The following is a 21,622-nucleotide window of genomic DNA, read 5'->3' as shown; positions in this document are numbered from 1 at the left end:
ATTATCGGAAACACAGAACTCAGTACCGATGTGACCCCCTGATGATGTCATCTTCAAGCCATCCATTGTAAAGATTAATATTTATATGAGGACGGGCAAATATTAGAGGTCTCATCTTTGGGTTACTAATACAATCCCTGGATTGAACGTGAGGGCCTGAGGAGTCTATACAGAGGTTCATTTATCATGCACACAAAGATTGTCTTCTGTCTTGTCAACAACACTTTCAATCTCACTTAAACAATACAACCTTCCATGGGCCCTGGAGCTTCTCTCTTGGGCTCCTGGCCCTACTCTTGACCAGTGGACCCCAACAGTTTTTTATTACTCTGACCTACCTAAAGCTTTTTACAAGTAAAGCTAGTTAGTAAAGAAGAGGTTTCTAGCCAGCAGGATGTAGTCTGGTCTTCAACGACCACCCCAAAACAAATACCCCATTTCCCATCATATGACCCCGACCCACCATGACAGTAACTAATCAACTTCCCTAAAGTCACATTTTTTACAGGTCCACCGATGTATTCCAAGGTTGTATTGACGTCTCTGTGGATCAGTATCCCCCCACCCCCTAGCGCCAGATAAATATCCTGGTCCAGGGCCATTGTGGGGTCTGGCAGGGGAGTGCAGCACCAGGGCTGGGGCTAGAGGACGGATGAGGGCAGCACAGCCTGTTGCAAAACAAACTAGCTCGGAGTGGGAAACGGGGGGCACAGTGGCCAGTGAATCAGCCTGTTAAAAAGCTGTTTTCTCCCCGGGCCTCCGTCAGAGAGATCATTATGCAACCTGTTCTTTCCCCTGACGAATGCTTCTCACGAAAGGAGGGTCGCTGGCACCCCAACAGTGACTATACAGGAAGAGAGAGCTCAATGACTAACACTCACATAAAATTGACTTATGACAAGTGAACACCAAAGTCCCTTAAAACGAGCTAACTGTTGAGAACGGTAGTATACCTTCTAGAATCCGCAATAAGCTGTATATTTCACTCCATATGATGTAATGTAGAACAGCTACCAGGAAGGGATTACAGTTGCTGTGTACTGTCCTATGGAAATACTGACCTATGGAAAATGCAGCTCCTTGTGAGGAAGGAAAATTAACAAGTCAAGAGGAAAACAAACTCACATCCCGTCCACCTCCCACAGCTAGTTACAAGCCTACAGTGTTGTTTATCTGGTAGAGAGATGGAGTGTTGGTCTGAGGGCATAGGAAGTACATATTAAAAGGGCTCGTCATAAAACGTTTCACATTAATCAAAGGTGGCATTGCATCCTAGGTAGCTTCCATGCACGTGTGTACCCAAGATAGCTTTTGCCGAAGGGTGCCGTAGCTCAGCCTAGGGGAATATCCGAAGTAGATGGAGTACAACCAAGGGGGCCTCCCTCCAGCGATGGGACCATGAGGTTTAGACCGCTCTCTCGTCAGGGGTTACGGATGGTACATGTGGTAACAATTTTGGAGTTGGCATTCCCAGCCACATGATGCTATGACTGTACCCCTCTCCGCTGCCTGCCTGCACCCCCACCTGGCCTGCCTACTTGTAAAGCTGCCGTGAGCTCTGGAGCGCTTGGCACTGCATCACCCCAGTGCCCATATAAAGACAGAGACAAAAGGTTGTAAACAGTTAGTTAGGGGAGGCAGTGGTTTGTAAACCTTGCTCCTATCCCCAGGGCTGGAGGAAGGCAGGCAGCACCTCTGGGTTATCACTGCAAACCTTGCACTACGCACTCTCACAAGTATACACACACTGAATGAATCTCGTAAAGCTCAAGGCTGAGGGTAATATCCATACAGGCAATATGATAGAAGATTCTCCTTGTTCTCAGAGTTGAGGACACACTGCACAGGCTGTAGCTAAATTCACTATTCAGATGAAGCAAGAGCAACTGCCCATCAAATCAGCTAAAGGTTTCACACACACACACACACACACACACACACACACACACACACACACGAGACAGAGACAGATTAAGACAGAAAGACCATTACCTTCAACAGAAGAAAGCAGCGTGAGAAAGAAAAGGGTTAATTTTTGGGATTTTATTAAAATACGGTGTGGAGTTTACCATCGGAAACAAACATGATTGTTTCTAATAAAAAAAGTAAACAAAACAAAAATAAAGCTTAAGAGCCTAGTTACAGGAGACTGTTTTTCTATTTTTTTATGGATTTTGCAGTCTGGTGAAAGAAAATCTATTAATTCACGACAAGAGTGAGTGAAAGACCCCCCAAAAAGGAATCATGTTCACATGTTGTAAAAATACATTTCCCAAATTTCACCATTACACACAGCTCATTTAAAACATTCATTCATTCATTATTAGATGAAGGTTAGATGTCAGTGCCAAAGAACAGAACAGACAGTAAAACCAAATACAGCACTCACAGTGCACAGAGGGAAGAACACGAGAGTGTAGGAGGGTGGAACACGAAACGGATGGAGAGAGCGCAGGAGGGTAGAACACGAAACGGATGGAGAGAGTGCAGGAGGGTGGAACACGAAACGGATGGAGAGTGCAGGAGGTTGGAACACGAAACGGATGGAGAGTGCAGGAGGGTGGGAACATGAAACGGATGGAGCGAGAGACAGTGTGCAGGAGGGTATGTTTGTATTTGAACCCTGAGAGATTAAAGTGACCAATTCTGTCCATCATTTGCTGCATGTCTGCTAGACCACACCAGTGTTTGGTGTGGCTCGGGGCTGGCCATGAAAGACCCTTTCAGAGGGGGAACATTCTCACACCCGAGTGAAATATCAGGTGGACTTCCCTTCAGTCTGTAGCACTGCCAGTGACCTGCTGGGTTACATGTAGGGCATATTCAATCAAAACGGTCAACCTGGTTGCATGGTTAAGCCAGACATTTTTTATTCTGCACTGAAATAATGCATATTTTAATTGATGTACTCAACAAATAATTTGCTGTTTCAAACTAAAAGACAACTGCATATCAATTCAAATGTGCTTTTTTCAGTTACTTTTGAATAATCCGGCAAAACTCTTTCACCAGTATTGATTGAATACAGACTGTAAAGTGTTAGTTGTTAGTGTGACTTCTGACTGTGTCTCCTACCTCACCTACTGTGGTCAACTGTGATTAAGGCAGTAAGTGTTTCCATGGTAACTCTACAGCTACTTTATAGGGAGAGTTAAGGCCCGGAGGTTTCCGGCTGGATAGGACAGCTGCTACGTACGGCAGAGTGGCTAGGACAAAAAACATTTCACAAAACGTTTCAAAAGGGATTTTTTTTGTTTGTTTCTGAAATGTTTCAGTACAACATGTAGAACCCAGAGATAGATTACAAAACAAAGAAAACGAATGGTTTCAACAACACAGTGAGTGCTGAACTGAAAACAACCCAAATATGTCATCAATATCATCAACGGCAATGTAAGATCACAATTTACGCTCATAATTCAAACTATTGGGGATATTAATATATATATATATATATAAATATATATATATATATAAAATCACATGAGACAGGAGCCTATAATGTTTGGACACAGGCACACTCCCATGTCCTCAGACTCTGGTAGGTAGGGGAAAAACTGTACATCACTGGTTACTGACCACCACAAAGTGGCAACTTGGGTTAAGGGTAAAGCACTGGGAAGCAAAGGGTGGACAACAACGTAACAATCTTTAAGCTAATATCATTTACCCTCCAAAAATACCTTACATGCACAATAGCTAGAGCAGCATTAGGGGAAAGAGAAAGGCATCTACTTCTATATTCTAGAAAAGAAACTAACAGGTCAAGCTGACGCTTTGAATTTTCCTCCAAGTTACATTATTCTGTAGAACAGGAGGTTGAAGAAACTTGTCAGACGGAATCTGATGTCCAATCAAAAATCAGGGGAAAGCATTGTGCTCGTTTTCCACAGAGAAACAAATGAAGTAGAAAAGATGAAAACGCAGAGATAAGTAACTGGTTTTGAAGACAGAGATTGAAAGGAAATCCTCTCCAGTTTGGTCATTGAGTTAGTGGGGGTCTTTATTGATCGTCGTCAGTGCTACAATTTTCACAACCCTCCCAGGAATAGCAGAGGTCACTAGAAAAGCTGTACAGGAAAAGAAAAGGGTTTGAACGTACATTCATTATCTGTTACTGAGGTACTACAAGGGTATTCCCTTGATACGACGAGAGACGACGGCATTAAGAGTTAATCGTAGGGACTACTCCTTTAGAAAGACAACGATGACTTGTCAATACAACCATGGGTGGATCCACATAGATACCGTCTCCTTCGCAAAGCCACTCTAGAGTATGGAAGAATAAACACAACCCACCCTTGTTCTTAAAAGGGAATGGTGAATCCCTTTGTCTTGTTAGAAAGGGATGGTTGAATCCACACGCTGGCTACATCGCCGGTCCTATCTTAAAGGGATGGGTGGATCCACACAGGCTGATAAAGCGCTAGTGGAGAGCCGAGTTCTTCAGGGGCTGGATGGGGTGAGAAAGAGAGAGGGGGGGAGAGGTTGGGGATGGACTGCGCATAAAGGAGAGAGGTCGGGGAGAAAGACTGCAAGTCCTCGCCTTGTCACCCGTCCCTGTTGTCTTTGGAAGTCAGCGGTATTTGATGTACTTCACCTGCCCTATGGCTGACTGCTGTGTGGATGTGTTAGGAAAACCCAGGGGGCGCCAGAGCTAGCTGTCTGGCTGGTACTAAACCACACTGTAGCCATCCGAGCACAGCCTGACTAAGCATTCGCATGGCAGTGCCCCCCCCGCCCCCCTGCTGGCCAAACCTCTGTCCTACACACCTGACCTGTGCTGCTCTAAGCTAGGGTTTTCCCTATCACTACACAGCTGATTAAAATAACCGACTCATCATCAAGCTTTGATTATTTGAATCAGCTGTGTAGTGCTAGGGCAAAAAACCAAAAGGTGCACCCGGGGAGGAAGGGGGGGGGTGAGGTTGGGAAACCCTTCCCTAGGCTGCCCACTGGGCTCAGCTCACTCTGCGTGGGTGGGTGGGTGTGCGTACTCGGCGTTAAGTGCCTCTGAAAAACAAAATGTCCATACACAATAATTCAGTCTTTTTGTATGAAGTGAAATTCCAATCCACTATCCAACTGATATGAAACTGTTGTCACATGATGTTGAAGCTCCACACCGCTTCAGGGGTCTTCCTTTACAGAACAAACGCTTCACCTAACTGTCGAGTATAAGACCATGTGTAAAGTGATGATACAGAGTCCATAGGACGCCATCCATCTGACCTTTCAACAGGAAGTGACTGGAGCTGGAAAAAAGGAGCTTGGCCATTACATCATAAAAAGGGGACGTAAAAACAGCGAGTTATCGCCTGACAAAGGAGAGGTTTCACCATCTTAAGGAGAAGAGACATACAGAAAGGGTCTGACACAGAGGCAGTGGAGCAGAGGCAGTGGAGACAGATTAAACATGCTTCGTTAAAGTTTCAGCTCCACACTGACATTATTCATCCCTACACTAGCCAACAGACAGACAGACAAGGAATCAGATAGCCTGGTCCCAGATCTGACTAGCTTTAGATAACTTGGCTAAAGCTAGCTGACTTGTCTTCAGATACATATCTCGAATCAGGCTAGGAATCGGGCCAATAGAAGCTTGGTGTCGTGTTGTCTTATTGTTGTACACATTTTCTTAAATGAGAGATGTCAGAGAGAGAGAGAGAGATGAGAGAGAGAGGTCAGAGAGAGAGAGCGAGAGAGGTCAGAGAGAGAGAGAGCGAGAGAGGTCAGAGAGCGAGAGAGGTCAGAGAGAGAGAGAGAGGTCAGAGAGAGAGAGAGAGGTCAGAGAGAGAGAGAGAGGTCAGAGAGAGAGAGAGAGGTCAGAGAGAGAAAGAGACGTCAGAGAGAGAAAGAGACGTCAGAGAGAGAAAGAGACGTCAGAGAGAGAAAGAGACGTCAGAGAGAGAAAGAGACGTCAGAGAGAGAAAGAGACGTCAGAGAGAGAAAGAGACGTCAGAGAGAGAAAGAAAGAGACGTCAGAGAGAGAAAGAGACGTCAGAGAGAGAAAGAGACGTCAGAGAGAGAAAGAGACGTCAGAGAGAGAAAGAGACGTCAGAGAGAGAGACGTCAGAGAGAGAGAGACGTCAGAGAGAGAGAGACGTCAGAGAGAGAGAGACGTCAGAGAGAGAGAGACGTCAGAGAGAGAGAGACGTCAGAGAGAGATAGACGTCAGAGAGAGATAGACGTCAGAGAGAGATAGACGTCAGAGAGAGATAGACGTCAGAGAGAGATAGACGTCAGAGAGAGATAGACGTCAGAGAGAGATAGACGTCAGAGAGAGATAGACGTCAGAGAGAGATAGACGTCAGAGAGAGATAGACGTCAGAGAGAGAGAGAGATGTCAGAGAGAGAGAGATGTCAGAGAGAGAGAGATGTCAGAGAGAGAGAGAGATGTCAGAGAGAGAGAGAGATGTCAGAGAGAGAGAGATGTCAGAGAGAGAGAGATGTCAGAGAGAGAGAGATGTCAGAGAGAGAGAGATGGGCCAAACCTTCACTCCTCTCTCACTGATCAAAACAACCAGGGAGAAAACAGCTAGCCTCACAGTCCAGCCTCACTGCAGAAATGCTACTCAAAACAAAAACACCTACAATCATAACAGATCAACAGCAAAAAAATGTTTTGCTTTCACCCCCCCCAAAAAAATACAACTCAAGAAATATACCAATCCAATGATTGAATCCTTGAGAAGAGTTATTGCTGAAGGTGTGTTGGTGTGGAGGGATATGGAGGTAAGGGGGAGGGGTTGAGGGAGGTCCGAGGAAGGGCTTCCGGAGGGGGAGAGGGGGCATGTTGTGGACGGGCGGGTCACTCCTGGACTGGTACTGTGTTTTGAAGGATCCAGCTGAAACCGGATCAAACCGGAACCCCAGTGTCAATCTGCCTGAGGTCAGTGGTAATGATGAAAATGGTGGGAGGGGGTGGGTTGTTGGTTTCCAGGGGTGATGAAGGAATGTTGGGGTGCTATTGGTCAGAGGAGATGTCTCTGTCTGCCTCAGCCTTGCTGGGTTGCCCTGGCGATGGGGCGTGGGGGGGATGGGACACAGGGGTGATGGCGTGAGCCAGGGCCAGAGCCTCTACCCCTGCACCTGCCCCTGTCAAACCCCCTGCTGCCACGCTGATCAGACCTGCAGGAAACCTGAGAGAGAGAGATGGAGGAGAGAGAGAGATGGGGGAGAGAAAGAGAGAGGGGATTTGTATATCAGGAGGTCAACATGCTATAGAATATTCAGATACAATTGATAATTGATCAAATAATCCTGACACTTCCTGACTTGGTTGTCCTCCTCTCCCATGCTCACCTTAACCGCTGGGGGTCTCACCTGTATGCTGAGGCTATGTTGAGTTCGGGGTGGACTGTCGCAACCTCCATACTGGGCCACTGTGACGCTGCCATCAGATACTCCTTATTCACACAGTTCTTCAGACTGTCTGGAATACGACCTAACAGAACACAGACAGACAGAGACGGGGGGACAGACATATAGACGGGGAGGGGACAGACATACAAACGGGGGGGACAGACATACCGACGGGGGGGGGGCAGACATACAGACGGGGGGGGACAGACATACAGACGGGGGGGGACAGACATACAGACGGGTGGGACAGACATACAGACGGGTGGGGGGACAGACATACAGACCGGGGGGACGGACCGACATACAGACCGGGGGGACGGACAGACATACAGACCGGGGGGGGACAGACATACAGATGGAGGGGACAGACATACAGATGGGGGGACAGACATACAGACGGGGGACAGACATACAGACGGGGGACAGACAGAGAGAGAAACGGGACAGACATACAGATGGGGGGACAGACATACAGACGGGGGACAGACATACAGACGGGGGACAGACAGAGAGAGAAACGGGACAGACAGATGGGGTCAAGGGGTTAGAGTGGACCTAAGATATCAGAACACCACACCACTTTAGAACCTCAAAACATGCAGCCATATTCAAGCTTTAGAAAACCACTGAAATTATTTAATAACCAATGTCTAACCAGGAAACTAATCATCCAAAATTAGGATTGAGTGTTAGGGCTTGGTTTTACCAGTGATGGCCCGGCGCACCTCCCTGGCTGCCTCCTCTCTGGCCTCGATGGAGGCCTGCTCACTATACCAGGAGGTGTGGGGGGTACAGATGAGGTTGGGAGCATCTTTCAGAGGGCCCTGTGAGAAACTACAACAGAGAGAGGGGGGGGGGGGGGGGGGGGGTTAGGCTTAGAGAGTAAAGAGTAGGGCTGACACCATTTAGTCAACTGGTCTATTGTTTGGTCAATAGGCTGATGGTCGACCGAGATTTCTTCAGTCGACCAGTAGCAATATATATATCATGGTGTACAAGACCCCTGTTTGATTGGCGCCTGTCTGAGTGGACTGATCCATTGTGGAGGCTGTGGGGATGGTACAGTCCATCACCAAGACGTGCTACTGAAATTGTATATGATTATATTACATAAGAACAATGGTGGAACACCAATAAAAATGATATTATAACAAATGTGTTCTAATACGTTGGATAGTGGTCGCTGTCCGCAGTTCTGAAACACATCAGTGCACTGTTGAATTGGAGACTTTGTCTAGACCATGTTGCTATGTGCATAATAGCCAAGTTAACCACCATATTGGTGTTGAGAACAATGCGGCGGAGGCAGCAGAAGAATGAGGAGACGAGAAAACAGCCCTTGCATTATTGTCAAAGAAAAGTGAGGAGAGCGGAAATACCAACTTAATTATGTCTACAACCAATGGCCTAACTGTTAAATGTGGCTGGCTTTATAAATCATCCATATATATCTACAGAAATAAGAGCTCCTGCTACTGTTGCCTGTTTGAGTGTTTGTTTAATATCCTACTGATTGCGTGAGCACCAAGGGTCACGCGTCGACAAGTACAACATTTTGTAATCTTTGCTTTGCTGTAATAAAGGCTTTACACTTTGAGCACAGCCTCTATGCTATCATGTATCATGTATTTAGTGTTGTTTACAGTGTTCCAAATTGTCAGAAAAATTATATTTATAATAATAATGCTCAATTTTTCTTGATCTCATTATTGTTATGATTATGATGATGATGGTCATTATAATAACAAGTAATATCATTATCATTAGTAGGCTTGGTATAGCAGCCTTGTATAACCACCATTGAGCTGTAGGACTAAGAGCGCATCCTATTTAGTCTTAATACTGTAACTAAGGCCTATATTTCAATACTTATATAGGCTACTGTATCAATCAATCATTTGTTCATATCATCACTCGGGGCTCCCGCGTGCCACAGCGGTCCACTGTATCCTGTCACTAAGGACCCTGGTTCGATCCCGGGCTTTATCACAACCGGCTGTGATCGGGAGTCCCATAAGGCGGCACACAATTGGCCCAGCATCGTCCAGGTTAGGGGAGGGTTTGGCAGGGGTAGGCCATCATTGTAAAATAAGAATTTGTTCTTAACTGACTTGCCTAGTTAAAGGTTTAATAAATAAAACAATCATTTGTGGCAGCTGTGATATCCCTCCTAAATGGCTCGGGCTAATGTTCCTATCCACCCAGCAGGCTAGACTCTTTTTTATTGCTATGTAACTGTAATGAAAGTTGTATTGTCAATTTGTTTTGTATTTAAAACGCCACTTTAAAGGTGTACATGACACTGCAACAAAATCTCTTTAGTTTAAAAATGAAATAAAGCAATCCTTGAATAATTAGCCTAACAATAAATAAACCATTATATTTCGGAATTTGCATTCACGAATGCGACTGTTTTTAGTCTTAGCTTTAATAAAGGCTTAACAAAGAAACGTTACAACAAACTCTCTGGTATTCTTAAAATGTATTCACTGTTGTTTATATTGTTCCAAACAGTCAGAAAGATTATAATCTAACAGCAGCTGCTTGGCACACAGCACTTTCTCCTTACCTTCTTTTTCTTGATCTCTAGTATTTTCCACAACTAGTCACATTTATTCCACAAATCTGACTTCCTCTTTACCTCCTGAGCAACCAGTAGCCTAAACATTCTCCCGTTTCAAGTTCGTCACGTCCTCTGCATTTTGCTGTTATGGTGTTCGAAGTTTGTTATAACCAATTTATTGATGTGATTCTGATATGCTATAGGTCAGGCCCTATTGGTCAGGTGCATGCGATGCATACATGTGTCACGTAAAGAGAGCAAGAGTTGAGGGAATAGGGAATGTTTTTCCTAACAAATTAGGGATTTTGTTCACCAAACTTTTCAGTCAGAAATGTCTGTAATTATGTTGCAGCTTCAGCAACACGAACAGTGAGATAAACACTGTGCTGTTCACTGCAGCAGGGCGAGAGACGATGGTTCTAGTCACACAGTCAATCGCTGCCTTTTCTTCTTTTAAACAGCAAGTCTGAGCCCGGCAACTTATATATGGAAAAATATAAGTACAAAAATTTGTCCGAAAGAACAGACAACTCTTGGTAGACCAAGATTTGTTTTAGTTGGGGACAGCCCTAGGAAAGAGAGAGGGAGAGTCAAGGTTAGAGAGGAACGACTGAACAGCCAGTGCGTGGGTGTACCTGAAGGGCTCTGTCTCGTGGACGTCCAGCGCAGCTCCTCGTATACGTCCTTCCTTCAGGGCCTGAGCCAGAGCCTTCTCATCCACCAGACCCCCCCGCGCAGAGTTCACCAGGAACGCTCCCTGACGCATCTTCAGAGGGACCACACACACAGTGTTAAAGTAATACACACTCACAAACTCACTGCACCAGTATAACAGACCTGGGAAGACTAGACTTTAACTTTACTTTGTGCACAAAGTCACTTTTTTCAGCGGAACATATAGTTATACTATTTAAATACAGTTCCCACAAAACTACTACTTTTTGAAACAATTTGAATATAGATCCCACAAAACTACTACTTTTTGAAACAATTTGAATATAGATCCCACAAAACTACTACTTTTTAAAACCATTTGAATACAGATCCCACAAAATTACTACTTTTTAAAACAATTTGAAAACAGATGTGAGAAAGCAACTACTTAAAATATATTTGAATACAGTAATAATTCCATTATCATGCAATTATAAAGACATTTCCAAAGTCCTATGTTGCTGTTGTAATCAAAGTTAATACACCTGATGTTAAGAGCGGCTGTACTACCTCATGAACATACAGTGCCAGTCAAAAGTTTGGACACATACTCATTCAAGGGTTTCCTTAATTTTACTATCTATACATGGTACAATAATAGTGAATACATCAAAACTATGAAATAACAAATATGGAATCATGTAGTAAGCAAATTTGTATATATTTTATATTTAAGATTCTTCAAAGTAGTTAATATAGTTTCAACTAAAGGGCAATTATTTTCTTTGGTGGCTACAAATTACTTTGTAACTTCAATGACAGTATCAACATTTTTGCTTTTATAACAAACTAATGTCTTTACAGTATTACATATTAGTTTCTAGGGCACAATATGTGCTTCAACAGTAGATAGTACTCATATAAGCCCAATACAGGCTGTATCTCAATCAATTCAAACATTTCCTGGTGTTCCTAAATAGAATATGGTGCTGCTAACTTTAAGTGGGAGCACCAGTGCTTCCAAATAACTGTTTTCATTTAGGCCCCTGTGCACACCTGTTTGATGGTGAAGTCATTGATGAGGTGGTGGTTGTGTTCGTTGAGGCTGCAGTGTAGAGAAACACAGTCAGAGTGGATGAGCAGGTCCTGGAGGGTAGCCATCCTCTGCAGACCCAGGGAGCGCTCCACACCATCAGGCAGGTAGGGGTCGTAGAAGATCACCCCGAAACCAAACGCCTTGGCCCGCAGAGCCACCGCCTGGCCCACACGACCTGTAGAGAGAGGGCAACACAGGGTTAGCGATTGTTTTCCCTAGAGTATTTTGGTGGGGCATTTAGGCACCCAAAGCAAATTCCAGGGCCTCTGGCAGACCCTATTGTTGATTTTTAAAAAGGGCCAGTCTTAGACCAAATTCAGCTGCTCCAAATCTGCCCATTCTACATTACCTCCTAACTCCATAAACGTACATATCCTGCCCCCAGTACACCCACTTACCAAGGCCGATGATGCCCAGCGTCTCCCCCCGGATGCGGGCAGCGTCGCCGGCTACCTCCCTGATCTGCTCCACGCTGGAGGCCCTGGTGCCCTCCCTCAGGGCCTGATGCATCCAGGTGACCCGACGGTACAGGTTTAGGATCAGACATAAGGATGTGTCGGCCGTCTCCTCCACCGACGACGCCGGCACGTTACACACCGCGATGCCTGGGGGGGGGGGACGGACATAGGTTGTAAAGGCTGAAGTAGGTACACTATTGGCAGAACATAGCGAAGGCCTAAGGCCAGAGAAGTGGTGGTCTGTGTATCTGTTGATGTGTAATATTTATCTGTGTGTACCTGTTCGTCTGCATACTGTGTGTGCATCCGTCGTGACTCACCAAGCTCAGCTGCGGCTTTGATGTCGACGTTGTCAAAGCCGCTGCCGATCCTGACGATGACTCGGAGGCCTTTGAACTTGTCCAGGTCGTCTCTAGAAAGAGTGATGGTGTGGTAGAGCAGAGCCCCCACCGCCTCGTTCAACACCTAGAGTTAACACACATTAATACAGCCTGGTTCAACACCTAGAGTTAACACACATTAATACAGCCTGGTTCAACACCTAGAGTTAACACACATTAATACAGCCTGGTTCAACACCTACAGAGTTAACACACATTAATACAGCCTGGTTCAACACCTACAGAGTTAACACACATTAATACAGCCTGGTTCAACACCTACAGAGTTAACACACATTAATACAGCCTGGTTCAACACCTAGAGTTAACACACATTAATACAGCCTGGTTCAACACCTACAGAGCTAACACACATTAATACAGCCTGGTTCAACACCTACAGAGTTAACACACATTAATACAGCCTGGTTCAACACCTACAGAGCTAACACACATTAATACAGCCTGGTTCAACACCTACAGAGTTAACTCAGCGTTAGTCAGGGTTAATGCAGACAGCTATACTGCTGGTTGTCCAGGTGAGAACAGAGCTGTTACTACAGCTGGAATCCTTCATGGTGAAACTGCCACGTCCGTTTGCCATATTACAACAAAGAAGTTACTGCCAACATCCAACACAGTTTTCCCCCCAGACATCATTGAACGCGCTATAGAACAGCAGCAGATGTAGTTCCATGATGCACAACGCTTTCCCAGCGCTACATCATCAACAAAACAAAAACACCGTCCGTGGCGCTGTCTTTAAGGGAAAGTTCCTCAATACCAAACATATGGCTGGCAGTCAGGAAGTAGTCTTGAAGAACTGTTTCTTTTTTTTCATCAGAAACTGCTGCTTATAGCCACATGAACAGGAAGCTTACACCAAGTATATTATCATGCGTGTGTGTGTACGTAAGTGTGTCTCATGTCTGTGTGTGTGTGTGTCTACCTTCTCATGGATCTCCTGGGTGGACTGGGCATCACAGAAGGCCACAGTGGCCACGTCTTTCAGGATGGGCATCTCGATGGTGCAGTCTCGCCCGTCCAGCAGGGCCACCAGGGGCCGAGGGTGCATGGGCCCGTTCAGGATGGGGGGGCGGATGCCTGCCAGGGGAGACAGGACAGTTACCCATGATTTGGCATTATGAAACGTCACTAAATGTTGCATTCTTCTCACATGCTGATTTGGTTCCAATGGCTGGCTAGGTTGGTTGCAGCATGCAACACTATTTTGAGTTGGTTGTTTGCCCAGACAAAATGGCTTCCTTTGGGAATATGTGACACAGTGAAAACACAGCACACCACGGCATTTTCTTCCAGATGTGACTGTCCACTGAGCTTAGTGATTCAACAATCTTTCTGGAGTCTGGACAAGGGCAATATGATTCACTGCCCTAAACCTGAACACACCACTGCCCTGACCATTAAACACACACCATTAATTTCCCTTCAAACTCAACCAGGCATGACAATAGCCACTGGCATCATCAGTGCTGGGGCCAGCCAGAGTAGAGTCAACCTGTATAATGAGTCTGACCACCAACATGACTACTACTACAAGTCCAAATTCTCTCAAAGTCAGTCCCATAACACCCTCCACATCTCCGGTCCCCTCCACATCTCCGGTCCCCTCCACATCTCTGGTCTTCCCTACAAATAGCCAGGGTCTTGTCACCACCAGCACTCTGAGGGAGCACTGAGCAGTATGTGTGCTGCTATGGTTACGTAATAATAATAATAATGGAACTGGATCTACTGCAGAGAGAGCATCTGAGATCACAAAGAGATAGAGGCTTCAAGAGGACACTCACCTACAAGCTCAATACATTCAACTCCCCAAGCTCATGCACTCACACCCGCTATGATGACACACACACACCACCTCTGTCCCCGTCCAGAGTAGAGGATGAAGATGCTTGCGGAACTGGCTGGCTGCAGTGCCAGCAAGGGGTGGAGAGGAGGGCGAGTGTGACTCCTGTTCCGTACACACACGCCACTGACACACGCCACAGACACACGCCACTGACGCAGACTTTTTGTCCAGCGTGGTCCTGCGCACGTCTACCACCATTCATTACTGCAATTACATCTGCACGGACATAATCAATAATAAATGAACACTTAGTGGCCAGAATGTGACAAAGCCAGACAAACACAAGTCTAACATCTGGTAAAGGTCACGGGAGAAATCTGGCAGCTAACATCATCACTGATACCATCATCACTTGTCTTAGCTCTCTCTGCCTCTCCATCTCTCTGAACTGATTATAACTGCCCTTCTCTCTCACAGAAAAGTGTAACACACAAACACCCCTGGCCGCTAGACCAGAACCACCCCCTATCCACATCACACACGTGCGTACACACTCTCTGCCCTGCGCGACAGGTGTATGGTCTGGGGGGGGGGCGTGTCTCACTGGAGCATTCACGTGGACAGAGGGAAGGACCCATGCAGAAGCCGACACACACAGATATGCCCAAACAAACACTCTGTGCCATAGTGGGGGGGGGGGTCTGGTGGAAGACAAATATTTGCGGACGCTTCCTGTGATGTCGGAGTATTTCCCAACACACACACACGTCCCCCTAATATGTAACTGGGTCTAGCTGAGGAGGCTTATCAATGTGAATCTGCATCTCATTAAAAAACGTCAAGCATTTTCCTTTATGGTAGCCTAGCGGTTAGAGGGGCGGCAGGTAGCCTAGTGGTTAGAGTGTTGGTGGATCCAATCCCCGAGCTGACAAGGTAAAAATCTGTCGTTCTGCCCCTGAACAAGGAAGTTAGCCCACTGTTCCCCGGTAGGCATCATTGTGAATTTGTTCTGAACTGACTTGCCTAGTTAAATTAAGGTTACATATCTTAATGTCCACATGCTGGAGATCACAATGGATTCACAATGACTGGTTAATTAACAAGAAGAACACACACACGTAGTACCCTTGCATACTCGAGGCCTATGGAGCACAAGCATGGCCAAGCACACAATGCAATTCATTCAGCGCTTCATTCATTCTCTCCCTCCCTCTGCCTGTGGTTTGAGGAGTGTGAGAGAGCAGAGTGAGGGAGAGGTGAGGGGGAGGGGCAGAGGGAGGGGCAGGGTAATAACGCAGCGCTGCTCCACCCTACCTCCAGCCAGACACACAGTTGCTCAATTCCTTTAACAGCTACAAGGACGCGCCAAGCAAAAAGGAAACGGCACACACACACACTCGTCGGCAACACCACACCCAAGCCCATATCTTCAAGTTCTCCTTCACACACACATTTTACAACACACACACACGGAGCCTAACCTTGCATTATGAAGTTAACCAGCCTGTCTTCCTCTCTCTCTCTCTCTCACCTCGCTCTCTACCTATCTATCGTTCGTTCTTTCTTTCTCTCTCTCTCTGTCAGACTGTTCTTGGATGGTTAGGACCCTGCTGTCATCCACACCCAGTCCCTCCCCCACCGCGCAGCTCCAATCACGGGCAGCTCTATTGAGGGCCAGCCAACCAGCACTAACCTCATTAGCATAGCCAGGCAGCGACTGGGCTGGGGGCTGTTAGGCTGTTGTTTTTTTTTTAAAGAGACAGCTGGCCTGTTTTCCTGTAGCCACGACCCTTCACCCTGCTCCTCTCACTTCTCTCAGGGGACCTGACTCTTCCAGACAACTCCCTCCATTTTATCATCACCCAAGAGCTGCATTTTGCACCATTTTATTTAGCCTTGTATAACAGTAGACAGTACAAACCAGAAAGAAGCCAAATATGTACCGAATTTAATAAGGTAACTGGACCATCTTTAATGAGACTTTTTGTTTGTTTTTGTATACACTACAAATTAGGCTTGGCATGACTTGTAATGCCAATTTAAAAATAAAAATAAATACTATATTAAATAAGAATAACACCATGCTACCTTTACGGTAGGGATGGACACGGTTATTTGAATATTTAAATATCCGAACAGACATTAGTATTCGATTACTTGTGAGAGTATTCATTAAAAAATATATAAATATATGCCTATTTTACCAATGAAAAGGCTTTGTCAAAAATGTAATACAATTATTTGAGACATTGGTACATGGTCTATCATTGGAGGCTATTACATTTGACATTTCAAAAAAACTGATTTATCAGTTTTTATGCGTGCACCCCAATAAAAACAAAAAAACACACCGGTAGCCAACACACGTTTTACACGTGTAGCTTGTTGTTATTGTCGGTGAATCATAGAGGCGCTACAGTCAGAGGCTGCATGTGTAACCATAGCGACGCTACAGTCAGAGGCTGCATGTGTAATCATAGCGACGCTACAGTCAGAGGCTGCATGTGTAATCATAGCGACGCTACAGTCAGAGGCTGCATGTGTAATCATAGCGACGCTACAGTCAGAGGCTGCATGTGTAATCATAGCGACGCTACAGTCAGAGGCTGCATGTGTAACCATAGCGACGCTACAGTCAGAGGCTGCATGTGTAATCATAGCGGCGCTACAGTCAGAGGCTGCATGTGTAATCATAGCGGCGCTACAGTCAGAGGCTGCATGTGTAACCATAGCGGCGCAACAGTCAGAGGCTGCATGTGTAACCATAGCGGCGCTACAGTCAGAGGCTGCATGTGTAATCATAGCGGCGCTACAGTCAGAGGCTGCATGTGTAATCATAGCGGCGCTACAGTCAGAGGCTGCATGTGTAATCATAGCGGCGCTACAGTCAGAGGCTGCATGTGTAATCATATCGACGCTACAGTCAGAGGCTGCATGTGTAATCATAGCGACGCTACAGTTAGAGGCTGCATGTGTAACCATAGCGACGCACCAGTCAGAGGCTGCATGTGTAACCATAGCGACGCACCAGTCAGAGGCTGCATGTGTAACCATAGCGACGCTACAGTCAGAGGCTGCATGTGTAATCATAGCGACGCTACAGTCAGAGGCTGCATGTGTAATCATAGCGGCGCTACAGTCAGAGGCTGCATGTGTAATCATAGCGGCGCTACAGTCAGAGGCTGCATGTGTAATCATAGCGGCGCTACAGTCAGAGGCTGCATGTGTAATCATAGCGGCGCTACAGTCAGAGGCTGCATGTGTAATCATAGCGACGCTACAGTTAGAGGCTGCATGTGTAACCATAGCGACGCTAGTCAGAGGCTGCATGTGTAACCATAGCGACGCTACAGTCAGAGGCTGCATGTGTAATCATAGCGGCGCTACAGTCAGAGGCTGCATGTGTAATCATAGCGGCGCTACAGTCAGAGGCTGCATGTGTAACCATAGTGGCGCTACAGTCAGAGGCTGCATGTGTAATCATAGCGGCGCTACAGTCAGAGGCTGCATGTGTAATCATAGCGGCGCTACAGTCAGAGGCTGCATGTGTAACCATAGTGGCGCTACAGTCAGAGGCTGCATGTGTAGCAAGTGAAGTGGGAGATTACTAATCAAAGCTCCTTTTCTGCGTCTGCTGAAACAAGCAGAGCTCAGGGCACCGCCTCTCTCCCCAGTCACACGAGCAAGTCTCCATTGAAAATCTTTCAAACATGTATTTCGACTATTAGGATATCTCCTCAAAAGATCTGGATATTATTCTAATAGTGAAATCATTTCAAATGCCCATTCCTACTTTTCAGTTAATTTCTATCTTTGTCAAAAGAAACCTTGATCATCATTTATTCTAGCCTGTCACAGATCGTCATCATTTGTACCTTACCTTGGCATCGTTTCTCGCGGCTCACAGCTCACACACCAGCTTGGCCACCCACTAACCCCCCTTGAAATCCCCACAGACGGGAACAGGAAGTGCGATAAGGGCATTGTGCTCTCTCTCTCCAACTGTTCCAAACCCATGCCTTCACTAACCTACCTGCCACTGTTCACACCAATAGGCTAATCATTAATAACAGACTTCCCATATCAGCAGCTGATGTAAACCAAGTGCCAACGATTATAGTCATAGGCATGTCACAAGAGGCAGTAACAATACATTCAACCAATTTCAGGTATCATTTTTTTTTTTTAAGACTGCACACATCCTTGAGCCCAATCAAGACATCTCTGGAGGAAGTTCTGATAGCACAGTAAGCGCACTGTAAAAAAACATGTTGTATTATGAATGTGTGATGTTGGTGTAGCAATATGACTATAACGAATTGTGAAATCCTAATATTCAAATACCCTGAATGTGTGTAAGATGTACGACCTTGTCTGTGTCTCAAGGCTCCTTACCCTCACAGATGCGGTCAAGTCTCTGCCGCTTGACTTTGTGCTTGTCCATTAGAGCCATAGGCTGGCAGTCCTAACCCAGGACACAGCAAAACAACAGCACAGAGCACTAAGGAGCCCCTTCAACAGAACACCAGCACGAGAAACCACTACTACCCACTGAGCAACACCTGCAGAGAGCGAGAGAGAGACAGTTGTTGTTACCTGTTAGAATGTGAAAGACTTTACTGCTAGTCATGTCTGCTGTAATGCCTTTCTTCTGCCACTTGGATTTCTCCTTTTGTGCCAATAACGTTAGACAGAAATTGAATTTCAGAGACAGGGAGGAAGGAAGGGATAGTTACTGCTGCAGGATAGGACCCTCAGCGGGTTAGTTGTAGTAATGTGCTTTCAAGTCCTAGCAGGCTAAAGCCGTTACAATAACACAGGGTCCTAAGGATGAGGCGTCTACTAAACAGATGATAGGCCTATGTTCTTACACAAAATAATGTAGCATACATGTGTCTACACTTGTGATGTATAACATTACAAAAATGAATGAAACCATGACTCAAGGAACTGACAAACACATGCCTATGTAGTGTGGTATTGGTGAGTGTGTACTCTTCCTTCTGCTTCCTCTGTGGTAAATTCAAACCTAGGGCTTGTTTCAGTACTTTGAAAATGCATACATTCTTCTTCTCTTCCAAATGGTTATACCTGCTCTGACATGACTGGATTGGTGAAAGCTATGTAGTTTAACCCTTACTTTCACCTATCCAATAGTGTGAGATCCTGGCTGAATCTCAAACCGAACAATTGGTCCCTAAGCCCTTTATCGAGTGATACAAGTGTTCAGTAGGAGATTTAGCCAATGATTACCTAATCAGGACGGACAAAGGAATGGTGCAGCTTCAAAGTATTTGACCAAGGCCATAAACGGAAAGACTAATAACCATATGGAGGAGTGGCAGACTTACCAGCAAGAGAATCCACTCAGTGTCTGTTCTGTCTGCGACTCACGTCTGTTCAGATCTCACTGTCAAGCAGAGACAAAACAGTTTGTTATTATCAGAGGGTCTTCTTCACTCACACCCTCTCAAACAAACTTACTTCAATTAGATAACATATCAGTCACTACTAGTCTAGGCCTAAGTGATATAAAAATGTGAGTGCTAAACATGGAGTACCTTGGGCTGTTTGGCAGAAAGATGTGAGGCCTTATAACAGAAAGTATTTGTTGAACAGTAGCTAGGCCTAGATCACTAATTGATGAAGACTGGTGTCTAACAATTTATAAAGTAAGCATACATATATGTGTGTGTGTGTGTGTGTTAACATAGTGGTTAAGGAGTTGGGCCAGTAACTGAAAGGTTGCTGGTTCAAATTCCTGAGCTGACTAGGTGAAATCCTTGAGCAAGGCACATAACCCTAATTGTCCCTGTAACTCACTTTGGATAAGACTGTCTGCTAAATGACTAAAATGTCAATGTGATGTGTACAAGTTTGGCTAGGCCTACAAACTGGACTCCAACAGAGAACAATGTTAGTTATAATTCTCTACTGAAAAAGATCCATTAAATGACACTTAGTTACAAAGAATCACAATCATCAAAGTTTAAGAAGTTGGGACAACATTCCAATACGTACGTATATGTAAAAAGTAGCAATGAATATGCATAAAACATCTTGAAACCCATCACAAAGTAATCAACAGACAGTGTGGGTTATGGAAACAATGGAAGTTTTGATATCATTGATTCAAAGTATTCAATACAGTTGTTCGCAAGCCAAAACCATTACCACATGTGGCTGCCGAAGTTTAGGCCTAACTACATTTCACTATCCCTTCAAAATTGAACAACTAGCTACAAGTTTCAAAACTCTGCAGAAGACGCTATGCTAACTAGTTAACTAGCAAGCTAGATGGCTACTAATAACGGCCGTTATCGCATCTGGCTAGTTAGCGAACGTTAGCTAGTTAGCCAACTAACGAACATTAGCTAACTAGGCAGCTAACAGTGCCAGATAAACAAATACTTCTGATCGATAGGAATCCTATTTCAATTCAACAAAACGCCCTGTAACCATCCCAAAAATACACATTAAGTTCTCAACCTTCTGATAGCTAGTTTATTTTATCAAGCATATCAATCTACGGTTGGATGGTTAGCATAGCAAGTTAGCTTGCTTGCTAGCTACCATACTACTGCGTGTGGGAGATGCGTACAGGGGAGCCCATTTTCGTCCGATTCGCTATCAGCGAATGGCGCTACAATGTGAATATCTGAAATGCAGTAGCACAAGAACACCGGGAAACGTGGATCTCCACAACGTGCACGTTATGCACGCATCATTCGCTACCCCGGTAACCTAGTAACGCAAGAGCGGTGGATTAATTACCCCAAGAAATGTCTTTCAGTCGTGTTGAGGTGTCTGGACAGTTTGCGTGCGTCGGTGGTCTTCCCTCTCTCCCGATCGCCATGAAATCTGAGAAAGAGGAAGTCGCAGGTTCATGGGGGGTCAGGCCGCCGTACACAACGTGTGACGGGCAGAGTGAGAGGTACCAGTGCACTGTTTTAGGAGGGGGAAGGCAGAGCGCCCTCACCTTCCATGGCGGTGGACAGACAGCACACCCATTGGCCTTCTCCATACTTCATGTTTACGATGGACTGGATAAACTTACGATTTATCGTGCAATGTTCTTTAGAGGAAATTCTGTTTTTACAGGGTCACTTCCCCAAGTTAATGAATATAGAGCAATGTATCATATTGTTCCTTTCAAACAAACATGCCCCCCCCCAGATCCTACTCGAATAAAGTACCTCTTTCTCAATGATCTGTCTAATCTTTAGAACGTTTAGATAACTTTGAGTGACCACTAGATGTCACTAAAGTCAATGTGCCCTATCCTCTGTATGT

The 21,622-nt window shown here is 45.4% G+C and overlaps 1 protein-coding gene across 4 annotated transcripts; it reads right to left on the bottom strand.

The window, feature by feature from the left end:
- Positions 1 to 2,028: 2,028 nt before the first annotated feature.
- Positions 2,029 to 21,486, bottom strand: LOC139581450 (C-terminal-binding protein 1-like). 4 transcript variants are annotated; one of them, XM_071411228.1, is made up of 11 exons: positions 21,104 to 21,242; positions 19,681 to 19,739; positions 18,725 to 18,891; positions 13,466 to 13,620; positions 12,457 to 12,601; positions 12,077 to 12,283; positions 11,639 to 11,853; positions 10,564 to 10,694; positions 8,072 to 8,199; positions 7,327 to 7,447; positions 2,029 to 7,142 (listed from the first exon to the last, which is right to left on the bottom strand). In XM_071411228.1, exons 3-11 carry the CDS (start codon positions 18,780 to 18,782, stop codon positions 6,968 to 6,970), a joined length of 1,335 nt encoding a protein of 444 aa, XP_071267329.1. In that variant the 5' UTR covers positions 18,783 to 18,891; positions 19,681 to 19,739; positions 21,104 to 21,242; the 3' UTR covers positions 2,029 to 6,967. The 4 variants fall into 4 exon arrangements, with proteins under 4 accessions (XP_071267329.1, XP_071267327.1, XP_071267330.1 ...); XM_071411226.1 differs by lacking the exons at positions 18,725 to 18,891; positions 19,681 to 19,739 and having other exon boundaries at positions 21,104 to 21,484; XM_071411229.1 differs by lacking the exons at positions 18,725 to 18,891; positions 19,681 to 19,739; positions 21,104 to 21,242 and adding an exon at positions 15,811 to 16,231.
- Between the last annotated feature and the right edge of the window lie 136 nt (positions 21,487 to 21,622).

Source organism: Salvelinus alpinus, chromosome 7 (assembly GCF_045679555.1).
Source record: "Salvelinus alpinus chromosome 7, SLU_Salpinus.1, whole genome shotgun sequence".
In the NCBI taxonomy this organism is placed as follows: domain Eukaryota; kingdom Metazoa; phylum Chordata; class Actinopteri; order Salmoniformes; family Salmonidae; genus Salvelinus; species Salvelinus alpinus.
This window is presented reverse-complemented; position numbering and strand designations above follow the sequence as displayed.

Coding starts and splice junctions, on each gene's coding strand:
- LOC139581450 (XM_071411226.1), bottom strand. CDS start 21,353: ATGGAGAAGGCCAATGGGTGTGCTGTCTGTCCACCGCCATGGAAGGTG. Junction 12,602..13,465: donor CCCAGGAGATCCATGAGAAG/GTAGACACACAC, acceptor TGTTAACTCTAG/GTGTTGAACGAGGCGGTGGG. Junction 12,284..12,456: donor CAAAGCCGCAGCTGAGCTTG/GTGAGTCACGAC, acceptor CCCCCCCCCCAG/GCATCGCGGTGTGTAACGTG.